This window comes from Delphinus delphis, chromosome 3, assembly GCF_949987515.2.
Source record: "Delphinus delphis chromosome 3, mDelDel1.2, whole genome shotgun sequence".
NCBI lineage: Eukaryota > Metazoa > Chordata > Mammalia > Artiodactyla > Delphinidae > Delphinus > Delphinus delphis.
This window is the reverse complement of record NC_082685.1, coordinates 115,946,830-115,960,205: the sequence shown is the minus strand read 5'-3', so window position 1 is coordinate 115,960,205 and position 13,376 is coordinate 115,946,830. Positions and strand designations below refer to the sequence as shown.

General features: G+C 42.7%; 1 protein-coding gene and 1 long non-coding RNA gene across 2 annotated transcripts in view; one reads left to right on the top strand and one right to left on the bottom strand.

The window, feature by feature from the left end:
* LOC132422197 (uncharacterized) overlaps nt 1-4,287 on the bottom strand; it is a 50,654-nt gene extending 46,367 nt beyond the window's left edge. Inside the window, exons 1-2 of the long non-coding RNA XR_009518829.1 lie at nt 4,084-4,287; nt 3,714-3,827 (exon numbers count right to left, since the gene is read on the bottom strand). This is a non-coding gene — a long non-coding RNA (uncharacterized lncRNA). The remainder of the gene's footprint in view (nt 1-3,713; nt 3,828-4,083) is intronic.
* A 1,167-nt stretch (nt 4,288-5,454) lies between these two features.
* Nucleotides 5,455-6,376, top strand: TMEM174 (transmembrane protein 174). Its single transcript, XM_060007012.1, has 2 exons — nt 5,455-6,080; nt 6,271-6,376. Exons 1-2 carry the CDS (start codon nt 5,455-5,457, stop codon nt 6,374-6,376), a joined length of 732 nt encoding a protein of 243 aa, XP_059862995.1.
* The last annotated feature ends 7,000 nt before the right edge of the window (nt 6,377-13,376 follow it).

The following is a 13,376-nucleotide window of genomic DNA, read 5'->3' as shown; positions in this document are numbered from 1 at the left end:
CAAATGGATCACTGAAGAAATCAGAGAAGAAATTTAAAAATACCTGGATACAAATGAAAATGAAAACACAATGATCAAAAATCTATGGGATGCAGCAAAAGCAGTTCTAAGAGGAAAGTTTATAGGGATACATGCCCACTCAGGAAATAAATATCAAATAAACAACCTAATCTTACACTTAAAGGAACTAGAAAAAGAAGAACAAACAAAACCAGAAGTTAATAGAAGGAAAAAAAATTATAAAGATCAGAGCAGAAACAAATGAAATAGAGACAAAGAAAGAAAGAAAGAAAGAAAGAAAGAAAGAAAGAAAGAAAGAAAGAAAGAAAGAAAGAAACTAAGAGCTGATTCTTTGAAAACATAAGCAAAATTGATAAACCTTTAGCCAGACTCATCAAGAAACAAACAGAGAGGGCCCAAATCAGTGAAATCAAAAATGAAAAAGGAGAAGTTACAACTGACACCACAGAAATACAAAGGATCATAAGAGCTTACTTTGAACAGCTATATACCAAGCAAATGGACAACCTAGAAGAAATGGGAAAATCCCTAGAAATGTACAATCTCCCAACACTAAACCAGGAAGAAATAGAAAATATGAACAAACAAATCACCAGCAATGCAACTGAATATGTAATAATAATAATAAAAGAACTCCCAAGAAACAAAAGTCCAGTACCAGATGGCTTCATAGATGAACTCTACCAAACACTTAGAGAAAAGTTAACACCTATCCCTCTCAAACTATTCCAAAAATTTGCAGAGGAAAGAATGCTCCTAAACTCATTCTACAAGGCCAGCATTACCCTGATACTAAAGATATCACAAAAAAAGAAAATTACAAAAAAAAAAAAGAAAGAAAATTACAGGCCAATATCACTATGAACATACATGCAAATATCCTCAACAAAATATTAGCAAACTCAATCCAACAATATATTAAAAGGACCATACACCGTGATCAAATGAGATTTATCCCAGGGATGCAAGGATGGTTCAAGATTTGCAAATCAATCAAGGTGATACACCATGTTAACAAACTGAAGATTAAAAATAATGTAATCATCTCAATAGATGCAGAAAAAGCTTTTGACAAAATTCAGCCCCCATTTATTATGAAAACTCTCCACAAAATGGGTATAGAGGGAACATATCTCAATGTAATAAAGGCCACATATGACAAGCCCACAGCTCACATCATTTTCAACAGTGAAAAGCTGAAAGCATTTCCTCTAAGATAAGGAACAAGACAAGGATGCCCACTCTTGCCACTTTTATTCAACATAGTACTGGAAGTTCTAGCCATAACAATCAGATAAGAAAAAGGAATCCAAATGGGAAAGGAAGAAGTAAAACTGTTGCTCTTTGCAGATGACAGGATACTATACATATACAATCCAAAAGACACCACAGAGAAACTACTAGAGCTCATTAATGAATTTGGTAAAGTTGCAGGACACAGAATAAATATACAGAAATCTGTTGCATTTCTATATTCTAAGTACAAACTATGAGAAAGAGAAATTAAGGATTTACAATTGCATTAAATAGAATAAAATACCTAGGAATAAATCTAACTAAGGAGGTAAAAGACCTATATTCAGAAAACTATGAGACACTGATGGAAGACAGTGTCTGTCTGTCTGGAATGTCTGAAATGGAAGACAACACAAATAGAAAGATATTCCGTATTCATGGATTGAAAGAATAAATATTGTTAAAATGACTATACTACCAAGACAATCTACAGATTCAATTCAATCCCTATCAAAATACCAATGGCCTTTATCCTAGAACTAGAAAAAATGATTTTAAAACTTGTATGGTAGCACAAAAAACCCTGAATAGACAAAACAATTTTGAGAAAGAAGTACAGCACTGAAGGTATCATGCTCCCTAACTTCAGACTATACTACAAAGATACAGTCATCAAAACAATATGGTACTGGCACAAAAACACATAGAACAATGGAACAGAATAAAAAGCCCAGAAATAAATCCACACACTTATGGTCAATTAATCTGTGACAAAGGAGGCAAGAATATACAATGGGGAAAAGATATTTTCTTCAATAAGTGGTGCTGAGAAACTGGACAGCTACATGTAAAACAATGAAATCAGAACATTTTCTCACACCTTATACAAAAATAAACTCAAAATAGATTAAAGAGCAAAATGTAAGACCAGAAACCACAAAATTCCTAGAAGAAAACAGAGGCAGAACACTCTTTGACATAAATCATAGTAATAGTTGTTTTGAATCTGTCTCCTAAGTTAAAGGAAACAAAAATATACAAATGGTACTTAAAAGCTTTTGCACAGCAAAGGAAACCATTGACAAAACAAAAAGACAACCTACTGAATGGAAGGAAATATTTGCAAATGATATGACCAATAAAGGGTTAATATCCAAAATATATAAATGGCTTATACAACTTAATATTAAAAAACAAACAACCCAATAGAAAAATGGGCAGAAGACCTAAGTGGACATTTTTTCCAAATGACCACCTGGCCAATCTGCACATGAAAATATGCTCAACATCACTAATCATCAGAGAAACGCAAATCAAAACCACAATGAGATATCACCTCACAGTTGTCAGGATGGCTATCATCAAAAAGAACACAAATAACAAATGTTAATGAGGATGTGAAGAAAAGGGAACCCTTGTACACTGTTGGTGGGAATGTAAACTGGTGCAGCCACTGTGGAAACAGGACAGAGGTTCCTCAAAGAACTAAAAATAGAACTACCATATGACCCAGCAATTCTTTGGGTATACAGCCAAAGAAAATGAAAACACGAATTCAAAAAGACACAAAACAAAAACTGACCCACAGACATAGAAAACAAACTTATGGTTACCAAAGAGGAAGGTGCGGGGTGCGGGGAGAGGGATAAATTAGGAGTATGAGGTTAACAGATACACACTTCTATACATAAAATAAGCAACAAGGATTTACTGTATAGCCCAGGGAACAATATTCAATATCTTGTAATAACCTATAATGGAAAATAATCTGAAAATACATACACATATATGTATATAACTAAATCACTTTGCTGTACACTTGAAACTAACACAACATTGTAAATCAACTATACTTCAATAAAAAAGATACATGCACCCTAATGTTCAGAGCAGCATTATTTGCAATAGCCAAGATATGGAAGCAACCTAAGTGTTCATGAATAGATCAATAGATAAAGAAGATGTGGTATACATATATACAATGGAATATTACCCAGCTATAAAAATGAATGAAATTTTGCCATCTGCAACAGCATGGATGGAGATGGAGGGTATTATGCTTAGTGAAATAAGTCAGACAAAGAAAGACAAATACTGTATGTTATCATTTATATGTGGAATCTAAAAAATGAAACAAATGAATGAGTAACAGAAACAGATTCACAGATATAGAGAACAAACCAGTGGTTACCAGTAGGGAGAGGGAAAGGGGGAAGGGACAAGACACAGGAAGGGGATTAAGAGGTACAAACTACTATGTATTAAATAAATAAGCTACATGGATATATTGTACAGCAGAGGGAATATAGCCAATATTCTATAATGACTTTAAATGGAGTATAATCTGTAAAATTTTGAATCACTTTGTTGTACACCTGAAACTAATATAATAAATCAACTATGCCTCAATAAAATATAAATAAAATAAAAAGGAAGTATAACTAGAATTTCCTCACCAGTCTGCTCTGAAAGCCATTCCAGTTTTGGATTCACGAGCTGTTTAGAGGAAGGTGTTCTCTCTCCCCTGCTCTTTCAGAGTTCCCAGTTGTCGTAATTGCAAGTGGATGTAGCTAAAGACAAATGCAAAACATAAACTGAGTGGTTTAGAAGAACAATTTGGAGAGCCTAGCTCTTTCTAAATGCCGGGGACTTTCAGGGGTTAAGAGCCTGAAAAGAATGTCAGGCTAGCTGACCAGAATTTTTATGATTAAAGAGAAAAGTTGGCTCCCCTGGATCTCTGATCTATCCCAGTGGGACAAGGGGCAGACCCCTCCTACTGCAACACCACTCCATCCTTGCTGCTGGAGGACACGCACGGGGAGATACCTGAGGGGGTCACCTGCTTGCTTTCCCTTCTGTTTGGCAGTGAAGTTGAAGATCACCAGCCTTGTCCTGTAGCAGGGAGAGGCATTTTGGAGGGGAAAAAAGTCCCCTGGTTTCCCAGGAGCACTTGGGATAAACGTAGGGTTTCCAAAGATTTCTGATGATAAGAACCACCTGAGGCACTTACTCTCCCTTGGAAATGTTGGTTCTGTTGAGCTGATTTGGGAACTCACATGCTGCCATTTAAAAAAAGTGGCCCAGGTGATTTTTATCATCAGGCAAGTTTGGGAAGCCCTGCCCTAGGGCAAGAGGGCAACTCCTCCTGGACCTTGAGCTCATGCCTGCAAAAGGGAGCTGATATAATATTTAACCCCTGAAGAGACACATCTGTTTGGAGAAGATCTGTCTAGGAAAGTTACAGGGCTACAGTTACTATTCTGTGGAGGATGAAATTGGTTGGGGCTCTTCTGAAGTCGTAGTTATGAATGACAGATCATGTCATTGAAGGGCAAGTTTTCTTCTTGAAATCAGCTTGGGTTTGGTTGCAAAACACAGCAGACTTGAAAATCCAGCTGTTTACTTCACGATGGAAACTGGGGACTGTGTTGCCATTACCGAACCAGGGTCTGAAGTGCGTGTCCCTGAGACCCCAGGTCATACCTGATGCTCTGACAATGACGTGGTGCATGGAAAGGCCTCTAGGGTGTCTTTCCTCTCCCACAGCTGGAATTGTTCCCCAAATGCTGAAAGCCAAGGCACTTGGAGCTGGCCAGGAAAGAGCAGGACCTCAGAGCTTTGTGAGAGCTGCCATGAAAGTTTAAGTGTCATCACAACTAGGGATTCCTGGGGTGGGAAGGAAAACAGACAGTCATGAAACAGGTCTCTATTTCTAGTGAGCTGACCCAGCAGGAAAGTTGGGTTAGATTCCTGAGCATGTGGTGGACACATCAAGGGCCCCTGCACAACCAGAGGCCCTGCGGGGGGGGGGGGGGTCCTCTGCTATTTCTACAATCTTGGTTTGGGTAGGATGCAAACAGAGCCTTGGAGCAGTGCCTAACACATCTAAAAAAGTACTGCCTGGCACATAAGATGGGCTCAGTAAAAACTTTCTGAATGAGTGAATGAATGGGAAGAGAGAGAGCTTGTCATTGAATTGCAAATCAGAGGCCTCCAATTGTTGACAAGATATGAGAAAGATTCAGGCTTCATTTCTCAGACCTTTATTCTTCTAAACAAAGTTCAGGGCTCTGCATGTTCTACTCTGTTAACCACAGAAGCCCAAAGTTCTTCCATAACTAATCTGAACCTGGGATTCCTTTGCTCTGCTCTCAGGAGCTCTCACAACCTCTTTCCTCTTGAAGCAGTGTAAGGATGATGGAGCAGGGCCGTGGCCGCATGGAAGATTTCCCTCTCAACGTGTTTTCGGTCACTCCTTACACACCCAGTACTGCTGACATCCAGGTGTCGGATGACGACAAGGCGGGGGCCACCTTGCTCTTCTCAGGCATCTTCCTGGGACTGGTGGGGATCACGTTCACCATCATGGGCTGGATCAAACACCAAGGAGCCTCCCACTTTGAATGGACCCAGCTCCTTGGGCCCATCCTGCTGTCAGTGGGGGTGACATTCATCCTGATTGCCATCTGCAAGTTCAAAATGCTCTCTTGCCAATTGTGCAAAGAAAGTGAGGAGAGGCTCCCGGACTCAGAGCAGATGGCAGGAGGACAATCGTTTGTTTTCACTGGTATCAACCAACCCATCACCTTCCATGGGGCCACCGTGGTGCAGTACATCCCTCCTCCTTATGGCTCTCAAGAGCCCATGGGGATGAACACCACCTACCTGCAGCCAGTGGTGAACCCGTGTGGCCTCATACCGTCTGGAGGGATGGTGGCCACCATGCCAAGCCCTCCTCAGTACTACACCATCTACCCTCCAGAGAATGCTGCCTTTGTTGATGACCAGGACTACCTTTCCTTCGTGGATGGTGGAAATAACAGGTAGGATGTGTGCCTTTGCGATGCTCCCCTTCCAGCTGTGGCAGTCACGGTCTATGGCTGCGTTTGGTCTGTAAGGAAGGTGGTGGGAGACTGCAGATCTCCGTGTGGCCCGTTGCCAGGATGGTGGCATTGGTTCTGAGAGCGGTGCTGTGGGCTGTAACGCATTTTGTGCTTTCTGCTCCCGTTTCAGGACCGGCCCTGATGCTGAGCAGATAGAAGAGACACAGCTGGGAGATGAGGACTCTGCCTGCTTCTCTCCTCCCCGCTATGAGGAAATATGCTCCCTCCCTCGCTAGAGACTATGCGGCTGGGGGCACAGAGTTTTAGTTTTTTGCTGACAACTGAAGTGTTCTATGCTGTGACCTTCAGAAGTTAGACAACAGAGCAGCCCAGGAAGCCTGACAGATACCATTCGAGGTGGGGAAGGGGGAAATGGGAGGTAGAATCTCTCTGACTGTTAAAAATTAGGCTAGGGTGGGGATATGCACTTCCGATCGAGCTAGAAATCCCCTGGATATGGCTCAGGATCAGGAATTTCACCTGTTTATTCACCACCCACCCCTTTCCCACTGGAACGCACTGGTGTCTTAATTTGAGCTCCAGTAGCCAAGGGAAAACTCACTACTGCTGTGACTTTGGGAGTTTCCACAGTAGTGAGAATGGGGGTAGGGGAAGGAAGCAGGGAGTAGAAAACGGGCTCAAATGGGGATTTCCCAGTTCCTGTTCTCAGCTGGGGATCTTCATACGCACAAGAACTTGGTTGCCATCTGGCGTCCCTTGAGGACTCTGGCATCTTAAAGGCTGCAAAAATAAATGAATTAAATGGAATAAAATAATGTCTTCTGTTAGAACAGTATTAGATAGCTGGCTCATAAAATAGACAACTGATGGGAACATACTGTGTAGCATGGGGAACTCTACCTAATGCACTGTGGTGACCTAAATGGGAGGGAAGTCCAAAAGCGAGGGGATATCTGTGTGTGTATGGCTGGTTCATTTTGTTGTGCAGTGGAGGCTAATGCAACATTGTAAAGCAACCGTACTCCAATAAAAATTAATTTAAAAAAATAATAGGACGATGATGTCAATAAATCCTTAAGTTACCACGGAGAGACACATCACAGCGACTCTCAGCTGTCGATGTTCTCTCTAGCAAGGCTGAAGCTTGAGGTGCCCACCCCAGCATGGGATTTGTGCTGGACCCAGTGGCCAACAGAACACGAGCACCTCCCTTCACATACACGAGATCTGTTAAATTAGACAGAATAGAGCTGCTGTGTCAACACCTGGAAAATCATGTCATGGAAACAATCTTTATGGTCAAGATAAGCTCACCTTCTTTATAAAAATCCTTAGGTGCTCTTAATCCCCCAGAATCTGGGCTGTGTAATAAACAACCAGAACAGATTCACAGGCTGTAGAAGAGACAGACTAAACCATCAGAGTTTAAAAGAAAGTATTTTCCATAGGCTACAAAGGTAGGCCACTCAGGGTAAGGGTGCGTGGCTCATCCCAAAGGAAGACCAGGATTTAGCAATCCTTTAGAGTTTGGGTACTGTGTTCGTATATGGAGTGATTTTTACTAATCTTTATCAGAAGTATCTAGTTTTCCAAGGATATGATTCAAATAAGCTTGGTATATTATTATTGTGATTTGTATTATATCTTAGGGATGAAATCTCTTTTTTTAATTTAATTTTTATTTTATATTGGGGTGTAGTTGATTTACAATACTGTAACACACTCTCCTTTAATGGTCATGGCTACTTTTTTTTTTGTATCTATATTGTACTTCACTTTTTTTAACATCTTTATTGGAGTATAATTGCTTTACAATGGTGTGTTAGTTTCTGCTGTAAAACAAAGTGAATCAGTTATACATATATATATATCCCCATATCTCCTCCCTCTTGTGCCTCCCTCCCACCCTCCCTACCCCACCCCTCTAGGTGGTCACAAAACACCGAGCTGATCTCCCTGTGCTATGCGGCTGCTTCTCACTAGCTATCTATTTTAGGTTTGGTAGTGTGTATATGAATATATATGTCCATGCCACTCTCTCACTAGGGACGAAATCTCTTTGTATGAGAATTCATTTTCATGTTCAGTGGTAGCAGGTGATTGAAAAATATGATTCAGTTAACAGAAAACAGCTTTTTGCTCAGCATATTCATGAAATACTGGACTCCCGGCTGAAGGCCATCAGTTCAGGGAGGACGTTAGGTGACAGGGACATAGTGAGCACCACCGTGGCATGCCCACTGGCAACACCCACACACCTGCCTCCCTCATCCCTCTCCCTCGTCATCCTCACCCACCGCATAACTTTATGTTCCTGGATTTGGGTACCAATGAGCATCAAGGGTAGTTCAAAAGGGAAAGAGATGTTAAGAAAGGACAACCACGTGTGAAAGGTGGGACGGTGGGACAGCTCCTTTGTCTCAGTGATGCCTGGAGTCCGATGCGCAGGGAAGTGGCCTTGGGGGCTTTTTAGCTCTAGGCTGCAGTCATTCAGCACCAACTGTCCCTGTTCCAAGGCAGACAAAGTGCTAACGCAGAGGTAATTTATGCTTCTGGAGACAGTGCACCAGAGCTGACAGCTCAAGGTGGGAGGTGGGGCTCAGAAAATAGGAATTCAGCACTTATTTACTGAGCACGTCCTCTGTGTCAGGACTCGGGCCATCAAGTAGGGTTATAACATTGAAAAACTGAACCCGCAGAAAAGCAGCTACGGCTAGTCTAGAGAGAGAGACAGCTACTGATCACTTATGCCCTGACACCCAAGCAGGGTCCTGGAGCCATAAGAGGGATTTGGACTAGTCAGGAGGGTCACCAGAGCTGCCTTGGGAAAGTGAAGTCGGGACCACCCTGGGAGCACCGTTACATGCACAGCCATGACATCGGACTCCCTGGACCTCTGAGGCCGGTGCCAGGAGCTAAAGGAACAGCAGCTGATGCTAGACAAAGAGGAGGAGGAGGGGCCAGCTGTGTAAACCTTTTCATTTTGCTGCTGCTACGGCCCTCAAACAGAGCTGCCAGGCTTCCCTGGTGGCGCAGTGGTTGAGAGTCCGCCTGCCAATGCAGGGGACACGGGTTCGTGTCCCGGTCCGTGAAGATCCCACATGCCGCGGAGCGGCTGGGCCCGTGAGCCATGGCTGCTGAGCCTGCGCATCCAGAGCCTGTGCTCCGCAACAGTGAGAGGCCACAACAATGAGAGGCCCACGTACCGCAAAAAAAACCCAAAAAACAAAAAAAACAGAGCTGCCTTCAAGCACCTGGGAAATTATATCCACCAGCTCTCTGGCTTTGAAGCAACCCCACCATGCTCTCTTTCTGTTTTCCTTTGGGGTTGCAGGGGCCAACATAATGGGAAGCCCACCAACTGGCCCCTGGACTCTGACGCCAGGTCTTCGCTGGTCTCTTTGACCAGCGAGGACACACTTCTGGCAGAGTTTCAGGTTTGTTTTCTGGATATTTGCCTTTTCTCATTCTCTCTCTCAGTATCTTATCAGGGCTGAACGGAGGACTGTGATCTGGGGAGAGTGAATTGGGGTCTGTCTGGTCCCAGCTATGCCATCCACCCTGAGATTCGGGGTGTGGAACATGGCCCTGGCTTTAGGCACATGCTCAAAGGTCCAGTGTCCAGGCCAGAACCCATGGGCCACTGTCGGCCTTGTTAAACATCTTAGTATGTGTCTGCAGAGCAATTGGGAAGTCATTGAAGAGTTTGAATGACGAGGGAGCTGTGATCTGATTCTGAACACTTCCTGGTTAGGGCAAGACCCAGAGGCACACAGGGTGTGATACTGACCTTGCTGGGAAAGTCCAGATGTCAGTGACCAGAGCACCAGGAGACATCCCTCTCCTCTACCCTCAGTCTTCACCGGGGTGCCGTGGCTGGGCATGCGCTGGCAATCTACACATCATTCAGAACAAAGCCAAAAAGGTCTTGTTAATCAAAGGGGACGGGTGTCGTAAAAACTAAATGTTCACATCTCTCGGGAGCCGGTTTGGGTTGGGCCTCTGGTCTGGAGGCACTGATGACCGCTGCCAACCTTGATAGGACAGGAACGGACCCTCCAAGCCTGGGTAATGAGGCCCAGGCACCAAAGGGAAGAAACTTTCACAAAGCTCTTAGCCGTCTTGCTCCTCTCGGGCTGATCTCTCCTGCAGTGTGGGTCTGGCCACGCCCTCTGCAGGGCCCTGGGAGGTAGGTATCCCGCAGGGATGGCAACCAGTTTCCCTTTCGCTCCACTGAACCAGGCACGGGTCTAAGTTTCAAGTGCAGCAAGTGGCTCTGCTCCAAAACAGCCCTTTAAGGGCTCCCCCCACTTTTTGGGGGGGTGGGGTGTACAGCGTGAAAACAAAACACTTGTTTGTGATGAGCTGGCCTTGGGTGGCTGTTTTCAGCTTCGGCCCTCTGGGGTTCGTCGTTGGCCTTGTTTACTATCGGGTCAGTGCTGTGGGGCTGAGCTGAAGGTCCACACCCCCAGGGGGCTGGTGTTCCTCCCCCAAAACGGAAGTGCCTCACAGTGGTCGTGGGATAGACACCTTCTTACCAACCGAGAGAAGGGGGCGGGCAGCCTAGCTCTCAGTAGTGTCCCCGCCTGTCACAAGCAGGCAATGTCTGCAGACTGCCGCTTACACCCCTTGACAGTCACCAACGGCCTCACGCAAAGCCCTCTACGGATGCTTGGTTCCTGGTGCATAACAAATGTGAAATGAATAAACGAAGAACTTTTCAAATAGCTAACAACCACTCTAGTTCAACTTAGCTCTTTTTTTTTTTCTCATTATGTAAAATTTCAAACAAGTACAAGATTAGAGAGAATAGTATATGAAACCCTAGGTAGCCATTACCCACCCTCAACTCATGGCCAATCTTACTTCTTTTATCCTCCCACCCACAATCCCCCACCTGGATTTTTAAAAAGCAAATCCAAACCCTCAAGTCATTTCATCCTAAAACATTTCATTGTGTATCTTTAAAAGATAAAAACTCCAAAAAATACAACACCGTTATTACACTCCCCAAATTTATAATAACTCCTTAATGTCTTCAAATATTTCGTCATTATTCAATGTCTTCAGTTTTCTCTATTCTGTTTAATTTTTTACCTCTTTGTTTTGTTTGAATCAGGATCCAAATGAGATTGGCTTTTGGATAAATGGATCCTTAATTTCTGTCTATATTATACTATATTTTGGAGGCAGAGAGTTCGCAAACTATTCACGGTAGCAGAATCATATTTATTAAATTTCACTTTCCCCAAAAAAATGTTTTTCAAGGTTTTTTGCTTTATATTTCCCTGGCAGTTCCCTGAAACCCTAGGACTCTCCTGGAATTAGAAACTTATTTTTTTCTACTTTTAGCATATTATTAGAGATTTTTCTAAGCACAGTCCTAGAAAAAAAATTACATAAAAAAAATCTTTGAGTGTCTGAGAAATATTTGTTGCATAATAGTTTCAAGAGTTTCAATAATATCAGAAAACTGATAACCATCAGTATTCCTGGCTTGGTTGGTGAAAGTTTTTAGGGAAAAAAAAAAAAAGTTTTTTACTCCAGAGACCATAAAAACGCCTTTGAACATTTCAAAAGTGGGGACCAGCGTCTTCTCTCTAAGAAATAAAACCTCTTGCTCTGCATTAAAATACCACCTGGTACTATTAAACTCTCTGAGGTTATTGACTGTGGGCCTCTTACCAATGAGTTCTCAATTTTCAAATTAAAAACGAATATATTTTCTGGTCATGCCTACAACTCTTCCTTTGAAGGTGTGTGTGTAGGGGGCGCGCGTGTGTGTGTGTGTGTGTGTGTGTGTGTGTGTGTGTTCACCTACACCTTCTTATTATTGAATGTGATTTATGGATTTCTTTCCCACTCACTACTTGTAAATCATCAAGAGTTTTATGTCCCAAGCAGTCAGCAGTTGGTTATAAAATCAACAGAGAGCCGTACTAAATAAACCCTTACTGGATTGCTCCTAAGAACTGATGACAAATCAGAAAGTGAAGACAATTCCATGGGAATGATTCTCACCTGCCTCTGGGATACCACAAAGGTCTCAGATATGGGGATTTTATTTGTCTTGCGCTTTTAGGAAGATTAATAACCAGATGAACTGGGAAGGAAGTCAGTTTTCTAGGTTCCAGAAGTTTTCTTATAACAAAGAATTTTTCCTCCAGCACAAAACCTACACATGTGTAAATCATAGACACAAATATGTGTGCTGGAGTCTGTGCTTACACACAAGGGGCTGGAAATGAAGCTATGTGATTTTCCTGTTTTAACCTTCCATGAGTTTAAAAGAACACATTTTTTTTTTTTAAAAAAAGGGGTATGTGTGTGCATACTCTTTTTTAAATATATAGAATATCTCTTGAAGAAGACTTAAAAACTGGTAATAATCATGTCTGGGGCAGAGGATGGGAGACTTATTTTTCACTTTAATTCATGCTAATTAATAAATTTTTTTATCATGTTCATAATATTGCCTGTTCATAAAATTATTTTTAGAATACAGGAAGAAAAGGAAATGATCTCTCTCCATGTGCTTTTAATGTTAACCTCACCTTCTTGAGTCCAAGGATAAATGATTTTCATTGTCACTGCTGCTTATACATGTAACAGGTAAACACACACAAGACACAGAAACAAATGTGGTACGTATGCATACATCTATGTGGACACAAGGCAATGTAATATGAGTAACACTTCTATATACACACACAAAGTCTCTGGGGGAGAGAACAGAGCTTTCACTGTGTACGTGAAAGAATTTTCACACATATATGTTGTTGCTTAAGTCCTCTGCCCATGGGGTAAAACACCGACCAACGTCAGTGTAACGGCAGCGCACAGAGTCATGAATCTGATTCCACATGGTTCTTCCTTGGATGATTTGTCTCAATCCAGATTCCTCTTTCACACTTGAAAAACTGTTCACAGCAGACAGCCATTCACTTACCAAAGAGCACCACCACTGTACCTTCAGAGGTGAAAGAGAGCAATCTAAGTGAACGGATTCCTCATCAGAAGGGGCTCCAGGGATTAACTTTGCATGCTTCCCCTCCCTCCCCACCCCAAGTGGGTGTGAGAGGGAATCGTGGCTACAGCAGCCCCCCCTGCTCCTTTCTGTCCTGGAATTGGTCCGGGGCTCCTCCTCCGGGGCCTGTGGGGCTGGTCTGATCCCACCTCATCCAGGAAGGACGCCCTGATCCCTCAACAGCCTGAACAGGAGCCACACAAGCATGCTTGGAATTTTTCAGAAGGCAAATAGATCGCTTTGTGTGC